Raw genomic sequence first — 21,725 nt, forward strand, 5'->3', positions numbered from 1 at the left:
GGGGTGCAGTAAGGAATTAAGGGTAGAAAAGAGTTGACGAGGTTTGGATGAGAGGGTTTTGATGAGAGTGTTGTAGTAGGTTTGGTTAGCAGTGTGGAGGCGGGAGTTGTATTTGAGAAGGGCAGATTTGTAGAGGGTAAAGTCTTGTCGGGATTTAGATTTATGCCATGCTCGCTCAAGAGCATGGCTGTGTCTCTTGAGACTTCTGGTGTTGTCTGCTTTCCAGGGTTGTGGCAGATGGGGCCTGGCATGTAGAAAGAGGAGCAAGTACGTCTAGGGAGGATGACAGCGTGTTGTTGTAGATGGAAGTGGTTAGGTCTGGGCAGGACAGGGGTGTGATTTTGTCATAAAGGTCATCAGTAGCAGAATGAAGAAGGGAAGAAGGGAAACCACCCCTATGCATATGATGTTGTACATTTCTTTGTAGGTTAGCCATTGACATTCTTGACTATGAGGTTCCTCAGATTTCCTTGTCTCAATATGTTCTCTTGAATGAGGAGAGTGAGAAGTGTTTCTAATGATTGTACTGAATTCAGAAGGGTCATGGCATTATTCAGCACCATCCAGCAAAAGTTAAATTCGGCTTCCGCACTGATCTCTTCAGCCACCGCTTTTGAAAAAAAAGCTCTGTGTAAGCTCAGAGTTGCTCTGATTGAAGCTTACACAACTGAGGGATTTCCCTGCCCCATGTAAGTTAGCTGACAGCCCCTTGTATATAAGAAGATTTCCCTGCCCCATGTAAGTAAGCCACATGTTTTGCTATGCCCAGAAGTACCAGGTTTTCTTCATTGTCATTGACAAACTGGACGGCAAGTGTGTAAAGGAAAGGTGAGTATGAGCTGATGATGGAGTGGGGACTTTTAAAAGAAATTATGAGTAGATTTACTTTAAAACTATGGGTGGCATGTGGAGGACTGACTTACCCAATGGTGTCTTACATCTCCTTGGGGTGTCTGTTTCTCTTCTACACTCCTTCCAAAACATCAGCTCTTATTAGTTAGAGCAGTTGTTTTACTTTGCACAGTTCATCAGCTGTTTTAACACTGGGCTTGTTTTAAGAGTAGAAGATCTTTAAAGTACTAAACCATAGCAAACAATCAGAAAATAGCAGCCAACTTTCAGCTTCTATACACTCAAGTACTGTCGGGTGCTAAGCCCTCCAGCTTGCTATTGCTCTTAGAACATGTTTCCTAAGTCTGTCTTTTCTTTTCCAGATGGTTTGATAAAACAATCAGTTTCATTGTGTTCAAGAATGGGAAGATGGGCATGAACTGTGAACATTCCTGGGCTGATGCCCCAATTTTGGGCCATCTCTGGGAGGTAAGTGATTTTAAACTATTCATGCATCACCAGTCTGTTAAACCACATTGTACAGATTAATGATCACCTTAAAATGGTAGTGTAGATCTTGCTTGTAATGCCTTGTATACACGGGCTGAATTGCAGGAGACATTTGCCGATTCAATAAAAAACGTCTGACATTCGACCTGTGTGTATGTCAGCCGGTCCGACAGAAGTCGCCCATTTGGCCAGCTTCTGTCAGATGAGCATGCTGGAAAACCAGCAGCCCACCGGCTCCCGATCAGCGCTTTCAACCCATGGCAGAGAGCGCTGATAGAGTGTTCTGGCAGAGGGCTGCCCCCCTGTCAGAACGCAACAGCTCAGCGGAGCATATAGCTGTACTAATATTGGACTGTTATTACAGCAGCTCCAACTGGGGCTGTCAACTTTTTTTTGGGTTGAAAGAGAAAAAAACTATTACAGTGTACCAGTCTTAAAAGAGGAGTAAAGGATCCCCCCCAATAAAACTTAAATAGGTGGATGTAGCATCGGTCCAATGCTGCATCTGTCCCCCGGCGCCTCTGCACTGAGAACCGAGCGATCGTGTGACTGTCAGTCACAGCTATCTGCTCTTCTCCCTCCTCGCTCACTGGAGCGGTGAGCTGTGGAGGGGGCAGAGCACGGGTCATCTCAGGCTCTCAGCAGCTCGCTGAGAGGCTGAGCTGGGTGTCAGTCCAGGCACTCAGCAGATCCAGACTCCATGGTCGGGAGGACGCGGTGCCTGAACTGAAATTGTGACTTCAGCAGAGAGCGGACTTCAGCCCGCTTTCCGCTGAAAACGGGTCACAAGAGTGCAAAATCAATTGCACTCTTGTGATCCATAGGAGAAGTACAGCTAAATGAGCTTTGGCTGGACTTCTCCTTTAAGCGTTCACACAGATTGACGCAGTTAGATAAAAGTCTTTTTTTTGAACAATGTTGTTGCTTCTGTGTTTTACCATTTTCTTTTTGTGTCGTATGTACAGTACACTATGGCAACTGATAAACTTGAGTTAGGATACGAAGAGGATGGACATTGTAAAGGAGAGCCTAATCCTAGCATCCCTCCTCCAAGCAGACTGCAGTGGGATATCCCTGAAGCGGTAAGATTCCCAATACTACAAATATACTGTAAATGGCTACGTTGTGGATCAAGGGATTGCCTTTGGGGATCAGAAAGGATTTTCTTGCCATATGAATAAATTGGATCATCCTTTTTACAGGTTTTTTCCTTGTTCTGAAGCAACTGCAGGTTTAAGAATGCAAGGTTGCAAGGTGTTTTTAAGAAAATTATTCCATGTAAAGATTTGTTTTCAGGTTCTTTTTTTCTGAAAAATGACCTCATTTTGCAAAAGATTGTTTGTTTTATTTGTGTTTTTAGTATTTAACACTCCTTGTAATGAGAAGCTATTTTTAGGATGCATTAATTAACCACTTCAAAACAGGGAACTTTGACCCCCTTCCTGCCAAGGCCAATTTTCAGCTTTGAACGCTGTCGCACTTTGAATGACAACTGCGCGGTCATGCAACACTGTACCTATCTGACATTTTTATTATTTTGTTCACACAACTAGAGCTTTCTTTTGTTGGTATTTAATCACCACTGGGTTTTATATCTTTTGCTAAACAAAATTTTGAAGAAAAAAAAAAAAAACGCTTTTCTTTGTTTCAGTTATAAAATGTATATATAAGTAAGTTTTCTCTTTCACTGATGGTCACTGATGAGGTGGCACTGATGGGCACTGATGATGAGGCACTAATATGCAGCACTGATAAGCGGTACTGATATGCAGCACTGATAGGTGGCACTGTTGGGCACTGATAGATGACACTGATGGGCACTGATAGGCGACACTGATATGCAGCACTGATGGGCACTGATAGGTGGCACTGATGGGTGGCAATGATGGGAACTGATAGGTGGCAATGATGGGCACTGATAGGCAGCACTGATGAGGAGGCGCTGACAGGCATTACTGATGGGCACTGATTGGCATCCCCTGATGGGCACGGATTGGCACTCTAGGTGGGTACTTGTGGGCATCCTTGTAGGCACCACTGATGAGTCTGCACTGATAATCAATGCGCTGATCATCAGCGCAGACCCCCCCTCTCAGGAGAGCCGCTGATCGCCTCTCTTCTACTCACGCCCTGTCAGCGTGAATGGAGGATAACCGCCACTTCCTGGTTACAATGTGATCAACTGTGATTGGACACAGCTGATCACATGGTAAAGAACATACGTCATAGGCTCTTTACAGAGATCAGAGATGCATTGTGTCAGAGTGAAACAAAGCACTACCAATTGCTGCGCGCGAGCGGCTTTTCCTGCTGGATGGCATATGACGCCCAGCCAGAATAATGAAACCACCGCCCAGCCGTCATTCTGCTATAGGCCGGGTGGGATGTGGTTAATCTTGTGTAAAGACTTGTCCCAGTTGGTCAGTGCAGAGATTTAATATGACTTGTCTCAGTTAACATTTTTTTCAGCTCATCAGTGTGGGTAAGGGATTGTCTGGTTGGCAGTAAAGATTGCTGATGGCTTTTGTTAGCTTTCTAGGCATTGACCAATGTAGCATTTGTTGCCTAAAAGTCAATTAGAATGATCATTTAATATGGTTACTTTATAATTCTATTAGCACATAGCAGCAACAGATATGACGTACTGAATATCTTTTAGTTAATGAGGGCTAAGAAGCCTGGAACAGCTGTATGTAAGTTGATATTTTTGGCTGTAAAAAATTGACTTCTAGATCTGGGCTATATACCAGTGGTTCTGGATGGACAGAAGGGTACAAGGGGGAAAAAGGAATGATTTGCATGATTCCACCAACTTACCCATAAACAAAAACTGAGCTCCTTGTTTCTAGGCTTTGTAAGGACATGTAAATAACTTCTGTTATAAGAAGGCAATGCCGTATCTCACATTCATTCACAAATGAAAGAGAAAAATTGACAATGTAATTTACAGATTCAGATTTTGTGTTCTACTTTTACAGAATACTTTATTAATCCCAAAGGGAAATTGTTTTCTACCCAAAGTCATTTTTGCCTGGTTCAGGAGCATTCCAGCCAGAAAACGTTTATTTTTTGTTCAATACCCAACAATATAGTTGTTATCTTTTGGTCACTGCTGGAGGCAATTGTTCTTTCTTTACAAGTCAATAGGGTTGATATACTAAAGGCAAATAGACTGTGCACTTTGCTAGTGCAGCTGCACTAATTTTTCCCAGAGCTTAGTAAGACCCCTTTCACACTGGGGCGTTTTTCAGGCGCTTTTGGGCTAAATATAGCAACTGTAAAGCACCTGAAAAACACCTCCCCTGCAGTTCTAGTGTGAAAGCCAGAGTGCTTTCACACTGGGACAATGCACTGGCGGGACGTTAAAAAAAAAGTCCTGCAAGCAGCATCTTTTGGGCAGTGAAAGAGCGGTGTATACGCCGCTCCTGCCCATTGAAATTAATGGGCACTGCTGCCGAAGCACCTGCAATGCGCTTTGGCAGTGGCGCTACATGGGTGCATTTAACTCTTTATTCGACTGCTAGCAGGGGTTTAATGCGCCCCGCTAGCGGCCGAATAGTGCCGCTAAAATGACGGTAAAACACCGCTAAAACTACCGCCAACATGTTAATTTCCTTCATCCAATCATTTGTAAGCAAAAATGACGTTTTTTTTTTCCTTGCACCAGATTGGGTAATCTTTAGTGAAGAGTGAAGCTTCTTACATTTAATTTTGGAATAAATAGACCTTCCTGAGCACAATCTACATATACTGTTAGAAATTTGTTTGTTCAAGAAAAACTTTCCATCCTGCTGCTTTTGAAAGTTCTCATCTGGATTTGACCCCTCTAATGATTAGAATTCCAAACCAATTTTTGATTGAAAAATGTATACTTTATTTTGCAAGAAAATATACAAAAAAACAAATACTTAAACAGGGTACATCCAATCTGTACTGCGACGCAGCGCATAAATACACTACATAACAATACATTGCCAAGCATACCAATAAATTACATTCATCCTGCGGTATGATGCCTAATGTGTGGTGCAGAGTAATAATTCCAACCAATACTCTTAAAACAAACACATTTCAAACAAAATGCTACTAGTGTATGGCCAGCTTCAGTCTAATGCCCATTTACATGAGCCCTAAAGAACATAGGGAGACCATTTTTATTTTTAAAGAAAGTAGCACATAGATAATATTGTGTCAGGTGATGGTAGTAATTAGAAAGAAACCAACAGATTTAATTCCAGTAGCTGTTTTGTTGATGCAGTTGTTAGGTTGGCCAATATTATGCCAGTGCTATGAGGATTGAACCCTGCTGTGCTTCCCTAGGAGACCCCTATAACTGTCAGAAGTTCTTTTCTTCACACATGGAGATTCTCTCTGTGCATTGGGCTCCAGTTTGCCTGTTTTCTCTTTATTAAAGAATGGTAACTGTTTAATCATGAATATACAGTATATCACCTCGCCATTGGCCAAATTTGAAGACTAAATGATAGATAAGTGTCTCATCTTGTGCCTCCTTTATAAACTGTGGTCACACTTATTGTACTGTGCACATGAATATACTGTATCTTTTACAATGGAACCAATGGAAATTCATGACCAGCCTTTGGCTAACATTTTGCCTCTTGTTTCTTTGTTTCAGTGCCAAAACGTGATTGAGAGTTCCTTAAGTGTTGCCAATGCTCTTGCAGATGACGTTGATTTTCACTCATTTCCTTTTGACAATTTTGGAAAAGGGCTTATCAAGAAAACCCGAACAAGCCCAGATGCCTTTGTCCAGTTGGCTCTTCAGCTGGCACATTTTCGGGTAAGCTTTGATGGGAAAAATGCTGTGTTGATATAGACTGGAGGGCTTGCTCATGAAAGTTGTTATGCAAGCCATGTAATACAATGGACCCAGATAAGCCGTGTTCATAAAAAATGGTCAATTTGTTCCTAATTAGAACATTGCTTACATCATAATCCAAAACTGTAATGTTTTACTTCAGAGGCTCTTCTCTGTGCATTGCTGAGGTTATTACAGTTTTGTCTACAAAAGGAATGACAACTATATCAGATCACTTCACATGTCTTTTCAATTTTGTTCACTGCAGGACAAAGGAAAATTCTGTCTGACGTATGAGGCCTCCATGACCAGATTATTCAGGGAAGGCAGGACTGAAACTGTACGTTCCTGTACTATTGAAGCCAGTGAATTTGTGTTGGCCATGGCAGATCCCAAACAAAGTGTAAGTACCCAAAGCAGACCCTTCAGCAACTTTTACAAGTCTGTATGAATAAATTCCTGAAATGTTACAATATAGAGTAGCAGTGTTAGGTCTCATGCACACTGCAGCTAAAAAAAAGCTGCTTTTATAGGCATTATAGCTTTTATTTCAGCTTGAAGAAGTTTGTACTTTTTGGGTTCTTTTGCACACTTTCATTGAGCTTTTTTGAGCTTTGTGTTTTTTTCACAAACCCTCCCCTCAGCTAATTTGTCCTATTTTTAAAAAAAATTTTGTGTGTGTTTTTCGAGCTTCTTTGAGCTGTTTCATGCTTTTTTGCACATTTGCGCAAGTTTTTCGGCGCTTATGTCATGTACACAGGATCAGAAATGCCGCCAGCAAAATTCCGATGAGAGCTTTCTATCGGAAAGTGCGACCGTGTGTATGCTCCATCAGTCTTTTGCTGGCGGAATTCCAGCCAGCAAAAGATTGAGAGCAAGCTCTCTATTTTTCGGTCGGGGGAAGTTTCTATCCGAAAATGCCATCGTCTGTATGCAATTCGGACGTGCAAAAAATCACGCATGCTCGGAAACAATTCGACGCATGCTCGGAAGCATTGAACTTCATTTTCTCGGCTCGTCGTAGTGTTGTACGTCACCACGTTCTTGACGGTCGAAAGTTCAGAGACCGTGTGTATGTAAGGCAAGTTTGAGCAGAATTCCGTCAGAAAAGGCATCCAAGTTTTTTCGTACGGAAATTTTGATCGTGTGTACGCGGCATAAGGCGTCTTTTCTGCTGGAAGGCGCCTCTCAAAAACGCAAGTTAGGTGGGTTTTATTTCTGCCTGTACGAGCATATGCCTGTAAACTCCTGAAAAAGCCAAAGTGTTCATGGACACATTAGCTAACATGGAGGGGAGTTTCCAGGCAGAAAAAATGAGAGCTTAAAAAAGCTCAAAAGCCTGTAGGAGCCGCTTCTTTGAGCTTCTTGGAGCTGCAGTGTGCATGAACCCTTATTGTTTATCAAGGTTGTCGAATCATTAAAAAATCTCTTCTTGAGCTCCAGGAAGATGACTTTGGCTGAGATGATGCCATCAGTCTGCTGCAGGCAGATGGAAATATTGCTTCAGTCCCATCTTTCGCATCTGAAGGAAGTCACAAAGTAAGAGGCTGAACTGTGACATTGGATAACACAGCCAAGAACTGCATAGGCACCAGGATTTACATGATGACTTCATCCCTGAGATATGTCATCATCTCAGTTCAGGAAGTAGATGCTAGCCCTGGCTAATGCCAGAAAAAAGGTGGCACTGTCATTCTGTCTCAATAAATACACGTAGATGTTGCACTTAGGTTAGATTCACACCTTTGCATGAATGCCTGATGTGTCTTCAATGAAAAGCAAAGGTAATGCATCAGAACGCATCTCAAAGCATGTGTCAAAACACGCAATGACACATGTAGATGTGTAATGACGCACTTGAACGCATCATTATGTGCATCAAATGCTCATTGAAAATACACAACACTGCAAGTTAATGCACAAAGACATGCATGTTAACGCATTTCCATTGATTTTATTGGAAATTGCATTGAAAAAGTATATCTAATGCTAGTCCACTTTAAAGGACCCTTTCACTTCATTGTGTAGTGGGAATGAGCATTCCCGCTACACGATTTTGACATTGCGATTTTCACATGATCCCTCGTGTCGCATAGGGCAGCCCATTCACTTGAATGGGCTGCCCTATGCGCATTTGTTGCCCAAAAAGAAGCTTCTGCTCCTTTTCAGTTGACTAGCTTCACAAAATTTGTGAAGGCGTGGTTTGCCACGATTGATGCGCGATAATAGCGGTAGAATCACATCTAGTTTGGGGTACCAATGAAGATAATGACATCCAAACGCCTGCAGTGCGTTGTGCTGCGATTGCTACGTAATTTAGGATCAGAATTGCAGCGATTCTGACCGCGATCCCAAATGGTGAGGTGTGAATGGGCCTAAGCGTTAGCTCCTTTACATGTGGCTAAAGCTGACCATTGTGATGTCTCCAGCTTTTATTACAATGTTTTTGGTACGTTATTGTCTTTTAAACTGGATTATATTGCACATTTATTTCTGTATAGGCTACTGGAAAGAGAGCTCATGCTGCAAGACTGTCCTATGTTCTAATCTAGTGGTGCCCCCCCGTTCTTTTTTCTTAAATGCTATAATAAGGAAGTGAATTTCCAAAGTGATCCTTGTGTTACACCTGTATAGCGATGGTCAGAGAACTAAGATGTTTAATAAAATTTACTTTTTTTCATGCAGAATGAAAATAAAATTAAGTTATTCAAGGCAGCAGCAGAGAAGCACCAACAGATGTACCGCCTGGCCATGACGGGAGAAGGAATTGACCGTCACCTCTTCTGTCTCTATGTGGTGTCAAAATACCTGGGGGTTGACTCTCCTTTCCTTAAAGAAGTAGGTCTCATCTCCTTAAGCAGCAGTCATTTATATTAGTACAGTTTGTAGTCTACACAGATTGAAAATTAAAGCGGGGTTCCCAGCAAAAAATAGTTAAAATAAATATATTGGAAATATATTACCTTCCAAAGCAATTTTATCGCTGTTCAGTCAGTGCTCTAATCCAACAAAAACAGTCCACAGTGAATATGTATGATCCGTGTGGCAGTTCATTCAGCTTCTCAACGGTCAGCTCAGGTATCAACAAGATAAACGAATAGATGGAATACGCTTACCGGACAAGTTGGATTCTACTGCCATGAGCATAGAATCAATGAGGCTTTGTGCCACCAAGGGCAAAGGTGTGGAGTGATGGAGGCAAGGGTAGAGCCTCTGCTAGACCTGGACGTCCCTCTCGGTCCACCGGAACAGGATCAAAACAGTTCCCAAAGGAGAGTGATTTCTCGATTCACCAGGGCATGTGGAAAAAAGAGGGATGCTTCCACATAGTGTGACTCAGGTAGTTGCCCCTGTTGAAGATCCTTTGATCGAAACGCGTAGGGCGTTTTTATACCCCATACACTGCTTTTTATTCCGTGATCACGTTTTGTTTTATGTATTGTGGTTTTTTAACAATAAAACTACCTGAGTCACACTATGTGGAAGCATCCCTCTTTTTTCCACATGCCCTGGTGAATCGAGAAATCACTGTCCTTTGGGAACTGTTTTGATCATGTTCCGGTGGACCGAGAGGGACGTCCAGGTCTGGCAGAGGCTCTACCCTTGCCTCCATCACTCCACACCTTTGCCCTTGGTGGCACCAAGCCTCATTGATTCTATGCTCATGGCAGTAGAATCCAACTTGTCCGGTAAGCGTATTCCATCTATTCGTTTATCTTGTTGATACCTGAGCTGACCGTTGAGAAGCTGAATGAACTGCCACACGGATCATACATATTCACTGTGGACTGTTTTTGTTGTTTCAACAACACATCACCATTGGGACATTATGTTTATGTGCACAGAGACTATTTGCATATGAGTTTATCAGCGCTACAATTTCTTTTAATTTTAGCTCACATCTTTGTCACATGTTTGTAGCAGATCACTTGTTATTTTCTTTTTGGGTAGCGCATTAACTATTCCCTTTTTTCAGTGCTCTAATCCAGACATCCCTGCCACCCATCAAAACCATTTCTTAAGGCCGCGTACACACAAACTGACTTTTCGGCAACAAAACTCCGACGGCCATTCCGGCGGACTTTCGTCAGACTTTTGACGGACTTCCAACGGACTTTTGAATGAACGGACTTGCCTACACACGATCACACCAAAGTCCGACTGATTCGTACGTGATGACGTACGACCGGACTAAAATAAGGAAGTTAATAGCCAGTAGCCAATAGCTGCCCTAGCGTCGGTTTTTGTCCATTGGACTAGCATATAGACTCGAGTCCGTCCGAAAGATTTGAAGCATGTTTCAAATCTAAGGTCCGTCAGATTTTCGACTGGAAAAGTCCGCTGAAGGTCCGATGAAGCCCACACACAATCGGATTGTCCGTCGGACTCGGTCCGTCGGACCAGTCCGGTCGAAAAGTTTGCTCGTGTGTACGCTGCATAAGACTTTCTTGAAGGCTACAACCAGCACTAAATGATCCAACACCCATGGAAGCCTGTCAGTGGACAATGAAGGAACAGCAGGACATCTCATTACTCTGCTCTCCCTGCTCTCTCCTCCAGTCTGTTTGTTCCCTTTCATCTCATCTGCACTGAAGCAAAACTTCACTGGTTCCTAGTGTTGGCTTTCCTTTTTTCCAGTCTCTGTCCTGCTGTAAAAGGGATTTACATAAAACGATATCTTTACAAATGTGAATAATACTAGTTGCATTCAAATATAATTAATTATTTTTTAGGTGAATGCTAATTTTTACATGATATTTGTGCAACTGTTTTTTAAAAGCAAATTTTTGTGAAAAAATATAATAAAATGAATTTTAGTGCAAACACACACAATATAATACACATTTATTGATAAAATATAAAAGATGAGGTTGCATCTAGTAAATAGATAAAACATGCCAAGTTTTAAAATTGTGTGTGCCCGCGATATCACAAAAACGACGGTACCAAGAAATCTAAATAGGTGATGCTTTAAAAACCTTTACAGCTCATCAGTTTAGAATTTGCATTGCTTCTTTTCATATGTGGTTGGTGCTATAGAGAAGATTGTAGTTGCTGACCTTCTTCTAAAAATGTATGTTGCCTGGCTGTCTCTGGCTGTCATACTTTCTGAACAAGCATGCAGCACATAAAGTCAGTACTCTATTGTTCTCAGTGCTGGGCTTTTGATGCTGAAAGCAAATAACAAAAGAATCTTCTTCTAAATGCCTTTAAAACATTCTGAATTTCAAGGTGGACATTAACAGTTAACCCTTTGCTTAATGAAACTTAAAACTCAACTCCTAAAGTGATGCCTTAAAACTTAAACCACCCCTCTAATGCCGCGTACACATGATCAGAATTTCTGACGTGAAATGTTCAATGTGAGCTTGTGTAGGCTCCATCGGACATTTGCTGTCGGAATTTCCGCACACAAATGTTCGAGAGCAGGTTCTCAAATTTTCCGACAACAAAACTTGATGTCGGAAAGCCCGATCGTGTGTACACAAGTCCGTCGCACAAAAGTTCACGCATGCTCGGAATCATGCAGAAGGCTAGTGAACTTCCTTTTTCTTGGCTCGTCGTACGTGTTGTACGACACAGCGGTCTTGACGTTCGGAATTTCCGACAGCATTTGTGTGACCGTGTGTATGCAAGACAAGTTTAAGCCAACATCCTTCGGAAAAAAATCTGCGGTTTTGTTGTCGGAAAATCCGATCGTGTGTACAGGGCATCACACTTAAGCCTCGTACACACGATCAGATTTTCCGAAGGGAAATGTGTGCTGACAGGCTGTTGGCGGAAAATCCAACTGTTTGTATGCTCCATCGGACAATTGTTGTCGGACTTTCCGCCAACAAATGTTGGATAGCAGGTTTTCAAATTTTCCATGGACAAATGTCTGTTGTCGGATTTTCCGATCGTGTGTACACAAGTCCGTCGGACAAAAGTCCAAGTACAAACACGCATGCTCGGAAACAAGGACGAGCCGGAAGCAGTCGGTCTTGTAAACTAGCATTTGTAATGAAGAATTAACATTCATGACGTGGCAGCTTATGAAGTCTCGAAATGCAGCGCACATTCTCTTCTTCTTTAATGGTGATACTGATGGAGTTATTGCAAACAAATTTTCAAAGGCTTTTTTTTTCTAGTGATATCAAGAATAATATTATTATGCTTTTTTTTTTTCCAAGTTACCACAACACTATTATCCCCTAGTTTTTAAGATTGTTAATTTTACATTGTATTTTTTAAAATGTAACTGCCTACTCCCAAACTGTCATTTGAAGTAAAACACATAGCCAAGTATTATTCTCCACAATTTTTTTTATTGTGCATTAAAAAAAGGAAGCAAATAAAACTAGACATGCCATATGCCAATAGAATTTAACCAAAAAGTGCATTCTATGCATCCAAAAATATAGAAAATATACCAAATCAAATCATTATTCAACCAAAAAAATAATGTCAAAGAAATAACTCCAAGGCCAATAATAAATAACACGTTATCTCCTCCGATTCCGCAACATGTCTGGTTGACGAACGGCCACTCAGAAACGAACTGAAAGCATGAAATGAAAAACGCGAACTGAAAAGCTCTAAATGAAAAGCACATAAATAAAAGTGCGAATCAACACTCACCAAACTTTTACTAACACGAAATTAGCAGAAGGAGCCCAAAGGGTGGCGCTAAAGAGCTGAAAAACAATGTAGTACATCAGTACGTTTGTCTTTGTTGGCCAACAATTGTGTGCTGTGCGTATGCAAGACAAGTTTTGGCCAACGCCCTTCGGACAAAATTCCACGGTTTTGTTGGTCGAACAATCCAATCGTGTGTACGAGGCTTTAACCTAACAATTGAGGCCTCGTTCACACCAGATTCATTGGGTTGTGCTAGGCAAAAAGCCTTGTTCCTTATCAATGCAATTCACACCACTGTGCTGTGTTGGGGTGTACTAAAGAAAAGTATGGTACGTAGTACCGCTTTCAAGGCAATGTCCTGTAATGCAATCAACCACATCACTCTGTGCCCTGCCAATATAACTGTAATGCTGGGTACACACGAGCGTACTTCTCGTCGGACTGAACTCCGAAGGACTTTTCAACGGATTTCCGACGAAACGGACTTGCCTACACACGATCCCACCAAAGTCAGGAAGTAAGGAGAAATCTTCCCAGTGGGAGACAGGCAACAAAAAAATAACCTGACCCTATTATAAGATATAAAAAAAAAATTTTTGCTTTTACATACACTTTTAACACTAACCTAATCCTTAAAACCCAGGTGAAGTTTTCCAAATTTAGTTTGCAGTGAAACGGTAAGTGTGTTTTGCGTTAAAGAATTTTCAGCAACCCTAAACAGCTTGTCCCTTGTCTGTGGACTGCAGCTGAGGACCAATGCTCTCTATATAAGATCTCTCTGCAGTTTTTCAATATGCACTCTCCATGGTAGGCCTCATTCACATGGGTTCTGAGACCCTTAAGCCGCGTACACACGGTCGGATTTTCCAACAGGAAATGTTTGATGTGAGCTTTTTGTCGGAAAGTCTGATCGTGTGTACACAAGTCCGTCACACAAAAGTTCACCCATGCTCTGAATCAAGCAGAAGGAGCCCTAGCTATTGAACTTCATTTTTCTCGGCTCGTCGTACGTGTTGTATGTCACCGCATTCTTACGTTCAGAATTTTTGGCCAACATTTGTGTGACCGTGTGTATGCAAGACAAGTTTGAGCCAACATCCTTCGGAAAAAAATCCACGGTTTTGTTGTCGGAATGTCCGATCCTGTGTATGCGGCATTAGACTGTGAATGGGCAGTTTGTTTACGCAGCTTGAGCCACCAGGTGGTGCTTACAGGTAGCCTATGTAAGTGTATGGGGATGCAGTGGCTGCACAGATGCAGTTGCTCATCCTAATATGACAGGCATGCGAGTGAATGGCTTTGAACGCACACTGTCTGTGTTCAGGGCTGCTCCCCCAAACGCCTGTCAAATTAGAACCAGTGTCTGTGTCCGTGCAGCCACTGTGTCTCTTACACTTATATGGCTGCCTGCATGCAGCACCTGGTGGTGATTAAGCTCCATGGGCAAAGTGAAACTCGTGGACTGGTTGGAGTCTGGACTGAGGCTGTAAGAAACCTCCTCACAGGGTTTTGCTGTGATGTGCGACTTTTAGGACTTCCTGTCCCCACCTGGTGGCTCAAGCCACGTAAACCAGGGGACAATTCATGGTCTAGGGGCCCCAAAGCCTATGTGGATGAGGCCTTAGAGCTGCAGTGATATAATCAACAGGAACTGTGAGCATTGTTGATTGCAGAACTCCAAGCTTTGGCATGGAGGGGTCAGGTTGGACAACCACTGTGATACAGAAGCAGTGCTCAGTTGCAGGCTATATGGGATGTATAAGTTGCATGGGATGCTGTAACTTATAACTTTCAGGCTGGATTCACACTATTGCGCATTGGATGCAGGTTTCCCCACAGGAGATTGTGACCGGCTCTCTATGGATCTGGTTCACACATCTCCAGGGCGGCTCCGGTGCAAATTGCACAGGAGTCCTGTGTGTCTTTTGGTCCATTTCAGGTCCGAATTCAGCCAAAAATTTGTGCTGAAATGGGAACCTGAACCGGTGAATGGAGACACACCGGCCGCTCCATACTCTAGTGTGAAACCAGCCTCATACAAAGACCAATGGTAACCCTTGCAGCACTTACCATTTCACTGCCTGCTCTCAATGATTTTCACAGATACTTCAAATGGGCTTTAACACCTAAACTAACCCTTATGTTGGCAAACCTTCATTATCTAGTGTCTGAAACTTCTTTACCTAAAGCTACCAGTTCCATGCCAAAATGTAACATCTGATCAGCTGTAACTGAAAACTGAGCCGCGTCTTCTGTGAACCGCTGGAAGAGAACCCCTAGCAACCTGTTTAACTTTAGATACTGTCATTTGAATCATTTTGCAGTAATTATATGGTTACTATGATGATACTAATGTCAACATTTAATTCTCACAGGTCCTGTCGGAGCCATGGAGATTGTCTACCAGCCAGACACCACAGCAGCAGGTTCACCTTTTCCAGTTGGAGAAGTACCCAGAAAATGTTTCAAGTGGCGGTGGCTTTGGACCTGTAAGTAGACTTGACTGTTCCTTTAATTTGCAGTGTAATTGTTGTGATCAAAAACTCCAAAGAGCTATTGTATGGTCATCCTACCATACCATATTAAACAAGCAGGTTGTCCTGTAGTAAAGGTAAAGTATATCTAAAAAATAATTTTTTTAGTCTTAGTAGAGTCTGGAAAGGTTTTCAGTTTTTTTTTCTGGCTGTCTTCAGCAGGACAGAAAGTTCTGGGAAATCCAAAATAATAATAAAACAATTATCTGCATTTTAAGAAGACCTTGTCACCAGACCATGCATATTTTATATATGTTATTTACCTGGTAAAGCCTCTTTTATTTAGACATGCAAAAGCCCTAAAATGTCTGCTGGGTGCCACCATCTTGGATTTGATATCAGCAACCCCAGCAGACTTAGAGCTGTCCGTCGTATGACACTCTAATGCCCCGTACACACGGTCGGATTTTCCGATGGAAAATGTCCGATCGGAGCGTGTTGTTGGAAATTCCGACCATGTGTGGGCTGCATCGGACATTTTCCATCGGATTTTCCAACACACAAAGTTGGACAGCAGGAGATAAAATTTTCCGACAACAAAATCCGTTGTCGGAAATTCCGATCGTGTGTACACAAATCCGACGGACAAAGTGCCACGCATGCTCAGAATAAATAAAGAGATGAAAGCTATTGGCCACTGCCCCGTTTATAGTCCCGAAGTACGTGTTTTACGTCACCGTGTTTAGAACGATCGGATTTTCCGACAACTTTGTGTGACCGTGTGTATGCAAGAAAAGTTTGAGCCAACATCCGTCGGAAAAAATCCTAGGATTTTGTTGTCGGAATGTCCGAACAAAGTCCGACCGTGTGTACGGGGCATAATAGTATTCCCCTTTGCTCCTATCCCAGCAGCTACATAAAAGGTTATGTAGGAAGGTGAAGGGAAGGACAGAGGAAATGGTCCAGCACAGAAAGCAATACTGTAAGTAGTCACATTTGCTAGCAAGTGCAAAGCCACATTCTTAGTGAATATAAAATTATTTATGGAAAGAGAAAAGACTGCAAGTAAGAATTTAAAATACTTGATTTGTTTGTGCTTTTACCTGCAGTTTTGATATTGAAGACAATAGGGCTTCTTTAAATGTCTAGCTGTACCTCCTTTCCTTGCTGGAGGGGGTCCCATGTGTCACTATGCAGAGATATCAATGTCAATTGACAATTCTTGTTTTAATTCATACATTTGGATTATACCCTAGTATATTACTGAAAAGTTCCTTCAAACAGTTTGTTATACTTACAGGTTGCTGATGATGGGTACGGTGTCTCCTATATCATTGTTGGTGAAAACCTGATCAACTTCCACATATCAAGCAAATTCTCCAGTCCAGAGACGGTAAGTATAATTTATGCTTGCTTCCTTTATGATTAGTAGCTGCGGAAACCCTTCAGATTTAGATATGTATTGCTAGGGACTTATCATTGAAGTGATAAATGTCATTCTGATTAAAGGTGCCATCAGTAATGATTGTTTTTGCAGGCCAGAGGTCCCCCAACTTCTGTTTTTGTAAAAAAAAAGGCAACTTTCAGAAAAAAACTAAAACTTCCCTATCTGATTAGGATTGAGAGGGTTCTAATTAGGATTGGGATAGGATTCACAGAGAACCTTGGTATTTTGGATGAAGTACAAGTTTTCACCAGCAGGTGAAGCTACAGGGGAAAAGTCTAACTATATATTCTCCAAACCCAGGAACTTTGGAGGGGCATGTCACAAATACGCAGAAAACTCCAGTTTTCTTTGAAATGCTTATTCAATATGCAAGATGTCAGTGAGCCATGGTTAAACCATAGTCAATAACATAAAAAATATACCTTACCACTCTAGTGCAGCACTGCTTAATTTCTCTACCTAACTCAAATGTAAGTTATAATTAATGTGCAACACAATACATCAAAAATTATTACATAAGAAATAAAAAATTTAAATTACCCGTATGCTGGAAATTAAATGCAGTTGGTGCTTCACACATACATTATAGCATAATCATATTGCACACCATGTGATCTCGTGAAATAAGGTGCCTGCCCGGCTACCAGTGGGTGAAACCTCTCAGTCTCAAGTGCTGTCCTGGATGATTCTCGGAAACAAAGTTACCAGCTTTAGGTCCTCTTTGAAGAAGCACTGTCGCCAACTTACATAAAATTACAAGTTCAGACAACCTACTTATGGCAGCAAGAATGGATAACTGGAAATGAGCTGCAATGGAAACTCCTTCATCAGACAGCAAATGCCTTGATGGATTTGGAGGAAGGTGAGAGTAAGAGCTATTACCCTTTAAAGGGGAAAAGGCTGTAAGTTTACCTAAGAAGATATCAGAGGGTGTTGGAGACAACTGATCACCCAGAGAGTGGAGAGAAGGAAACCGATGTTCAAGGTTAAGGCTGTGAGTGACCTATTGGATATATAGGTCAACATTTGGAGGTGGGAGCATAGTGTGCACGGTGGGCAAAAGACGTGTGACACAAAGGAGTGGATTTTGGAGTGAATCATGGTGGAGCACGTGGTGGGACTCTTATATTGCGTGGACTGTATTTCACAAGATCATATAGTGTTTTTGATATATTGTGTTGGGCACTAATTATAAGTTCAATTTTTTTGTTAGGTAGAGAAATTAAGCAGTGCTGCACTAGAGTGGTAAGTTATACATTGAGGTGTGGGAACACATTACAGTGTTGGCTGCAGCCTATTTGCGTGTACTGATTTATAGTACACTTGAGGTTGTATGGAAGAATTTACACAGAGTTAACATAAAAAATATATGCAAAAATAGGATGGAGTGATATGTTAAGCAAATTCTGCTTGAAACGTGCAATGTAACATGTAATCACTAAGACCCTTTAACATGGACACTGTCAGGCAGTAAAATCAGGTGTGTTTTTAACTCGCCTCAGCTGCAGCGGTGGCCTGTAATGCAGGGCACACAGGCACCGCCCCCCCATCCATGCGTCTGATCCCCTAATCTACATGCGGGGCACCGGACGCATGGATTCCAATGGGGTTTTTTGGTTTTTTTTTAAGCACATGATTAGAGCCTGAGGCTCTAATTGGTTTCAAAAAAGTATGGGCTCAGGGCCCCGAGCCCACCTACTTGTGTGACAATAGCGAATTAATATTCGCTATTGTCTTCCTGATTCTTCCTCCTGGCCAATCAGGAAAGGGCCGTAGGTCCTGAGACCCGATTTGCCAGGGAGTCTCAGGACCCACTTCCTGTTTGGCCGGGAGGAGAAGGAATGGCCCCGGAGCGAGGTCTCCATGGACGGCTCAACCGCAGCCACACCCAGCACTCGGACAGTGGAGGGAGGAGGAGGGGAGATCAGTGTCATCCTGGGTGGGCTCGTCATCGGCCTCTAAACTAAGGAGGCCCTCTGCCTTCCCGTCCGTCTCCCTCCGGGGGGTGGGGGTGGGGGGTTTGGTGGTGCTCGTGATAGCTGGCTTCATTTTCGTCTCCCGTGCGCGGGGGGTGAGGGTGTTAATGGCCACCCTACCCCCCACGTCTCCTGCCTGGGGAGCACCAGCCGCCACTGCTCAGCTGCCTGTCAAAACCAGGCAGTGGCCTGTCCAGCCCCATACACATTGTTGCAGTTGAAAAACTATGCTTCACAGCGGAAAAATAAAAGATCATGTCGTGGTCAACATGCAATACCGTCGCCTGCCACCACAACCCATAGAAGTGAAAGGGATCACACCACAACTGCGGTGCAACCACACCTCATCGATGCAGTTGCACCACGGTGAGGAGGAACTTTAAAATAGACCTGTAATCAAAATTTACACTTCTCATAAATTAGTAGGGCATTTGTCAACATTGCCAGGTTACATTCTAGTTTTGGAAAATCCGTGAACAAAAATGTTCATCAAATTCCAAATTTCCATCAACCTAGGCAAAGATTACATTTTATCTGAATACTATGTGCATTGTGGGTGTTAAGCATCATAAGAGACTGCGGAAAGTCTGTTACTTTCATTCGGATGATCTCAAGAGTAAAGCTAGCTATACACTGCTGGACTGGCTAAATTTTGATCAGTGTGTGGATTCCCCTACTTGACAGAAGTCGAATGTTTAATCAGGTTCTGTTGAAGGGGCATAATGAAAAATGATCCATCAGTCAATGACTGCAACTAATCAGCTGCAGCTGCTGATCAGTATCAGAATACAAGGTCCCAGCTGGGGGGATTCTGCCATCCATCTCATTTGTGTAGATGCAGAAATCTGGCTGAACAAAAAAGAAAACTAACAGTACATGACCAACTTTAGATGGGGAAGACCAGCAGGAAGCAATACTTATGTACTAAGCAAATATGGCTGTACTATATAAAACACATCATATATACAGTAATTACTGTACATACTATAAAGAAAAACAAGGTTTTTAAGATACATATATCCCCAAGGTAGCCACCACACTCTATATGCATAGAGATAAGTAATTGCGGAGGTGCTCACTCACAAAGGGATAACCATACAAATCCAAAAAGGTATAGAGGCACTCACAAGTCTTTCAACGGAGATAAGTCAAAGCAACAGCATTTTATTGTCAACGTTTCGACTGCACAAACAGTAAGAAGGTCGTAGGTCTATATTAAAGTGGTCCAAAACCTATTTTTTTATTTTAGTTAACAAACATGGTATACTTACCTGCTCTGTGCAATCATTTTGCACATAACATCCCTGATCCTCCTGTTTTCGAGTCCACCGCTGGCGCTTTTGGCTTCTGCCACCATAGGAATCCACTTCCTATAGTGGCACACCTGTGGAGTCTATCCTGAGCCGCGCTGTCTCCATCCATTGACACATACAGTGCAGCTCTGCCCCACCTCCTGCTCCCTTGTCACAGGATTTGATTGACAACAGCAGGAGCCAATGGTTCCCGCTGCTATCAATCTGCCCTGTGAGGAGAGAGAGAGAGCCTCTGCTCTCAGGCACAGCGTTGGATTGAGATCGGGCTCACCTAAATATAAGGGGGGCTGGGGGGAAGCTGCACACTGAAGGTTTTTTATCTTAATGCATTGAAAGCATTAAACCTTTTTTCTTCACAACCACTTTAAGGTAGAATAATGAAAAAGGAACTAAATAACCGTGTGACAATCTATAAATGATTCACAGTGGCTTGTGGTTGGAAAGTCAAATGTAGACGTGCAAGTGTGGTGTCTGACTTTGTTTTTGTTACAATGTGAATATAAGTGCAACAAGAATTGTTTTTTTTTTTTTTTTTTAATAGAGTAAGGAAGGATTAAAACCTCTGTCAGTTTAACTTTTGTTCCTTTTCTCTTGGGGTAATATCCTCTCAGTTTATACCAATTAAAGGGGAAGTCCCACAATATTTTTTTTTTAAAGTCAATAGCTACAAATACTGCAGCTGCTGACTTTTAAAATAAGGACACTTACCTGTCTAGGGCGCCCACGATGTTGGCACCCAAAGCCGAACCGTCCCTCAGTCCTCGGATGCTGCCGCCGCTATCTTCGGTAAGGGAATCAGGAAATGAAGCCTTGCGGCTTCACTTCCCGGTTCCCTACCGCACATGCGCTGCCCAATCCGTATGGTCCCTTCTGTCTCTGGGACCCGTGTGTGTCCCAGCAGACAGCGCGGGGGGACGGGAAGAGGCGTAGACTCCCGCGGGAGTATATGCCCGGAAGTGGGTGCAAATACCTTTCTTAGACAGGTATCTGCACCCCCCTCCTCCCAGAAAGGTGCCAAATGTGACACCGGAGGGGGGGAGGGTTCCGAAAAGCGGAGGTTCAATTTTTGTGTGAATCCCTGCTTTAAGAAGTGAGATGAGATAGATTCACCAGTAAGAAGAGTTCCCGCTTTTGAAGGTTGTCACTAGATAACTGTCCACATTGGGGGAGTTCCCTTCATCACCTGTTCCTGTGACAACTGTAAAATTTGGTACTGCCCATCATTTTCTTTCTTAGTGACAGTGGTCACCAGGATAAACTCAGACAGCAAATCTCTCCTGCAGGTAACCAGCAATACAAACCTGACAGACCCTTGGCTATAAATACATATTAATGCCTGCATGGGTTTATTGTTGCAAGTGATTTTCTTTTTTCTTTATAGAGCAAGTTACTATTGTAGAATGGTACAGATCTTAGGTGTGGGATCTCTTTCTAAGAGATTGGGACATTATAGTGATTTTGTTAAGAAGATTCATTGTATACTGACAGTTGATATGGTTTGAGCATCTCGTGCAGATGACCCCTGGGTCAGGAACATCCAACTGGCTGCAGACCTAGATCACACAGGAAAGCTAGATCTCCCACATGACTAGGTTGCTCCTAAATTTCCCAAAAAAGAGTTGGAATTAATAGCCAAGAAAGAAGAATTTTGTTTGGTTCTTGACAACCACTAAACCAGTGGTGTCCAAACTGTGGCCTGTGGGCCAAATTCGGCCCTTTGCTTGCCTTTATCCG

General features: G+C 42.5%; 1 protein-coding gene across 4 annotated transcripts in view; it reads left to right on the top strand.

Annotated features, from left to right (window-relative positions):
• Positions 1-21,725, top strand: part of CPT1A (carnitine palmitoyltransferase 1A) — a 119,238-nt gene that overhangs the window by 81,727 nt on the left and 15,786 nt on the right. For all 4 annotated transcript variants that reach the window (XM_073604569.1, XM_073604567.1, XM_073604566.1 and 1 more), the window contains exons 12-18: positions 1,215-1,320; positions 2,307-2,423; positions 5,978-6,142; positions 6,429-6,563; positions 8,846-8,998; positions 15,157-15,270; positions 16,556-16,648. In XM_073604569.1, the coding sequence (XP_073460670.1) occupies positions 1,215-1,320; positions 2,307-2,423; positions 5,978-6,142; positions 6,429-6,563; positions 8,846-8,998; positions 15,157-15,270; positions 16,556-16,648 (883 nt within the window). The remainder of the gene's footprint in view (positions 1-1,214; positions 1,321-2,306; positions 2,424-5,977; positions 6,143-6,428; positions 6,564-8,845; positions 8,999-15,156; positions 15,271-16,555; positions 16,649-21,725) is intronic.

The sequence above is a fragment of the Aquarana catesbeiana genome, linkage group LG11 (assembly GCF_042186555.1).
Source record: "Aquarana catesbeiana isolate 2022-GZ linkage group LG11, ASM4218655v1, whole genome shotgun sequence".
Taxonomy (NCBI): domain Eukaryota; kingdom Metazoa; phylum Chordata; class Amphibia; order Anura; family Ranidae; genus Aquarana; species Aquarana catesbeiana.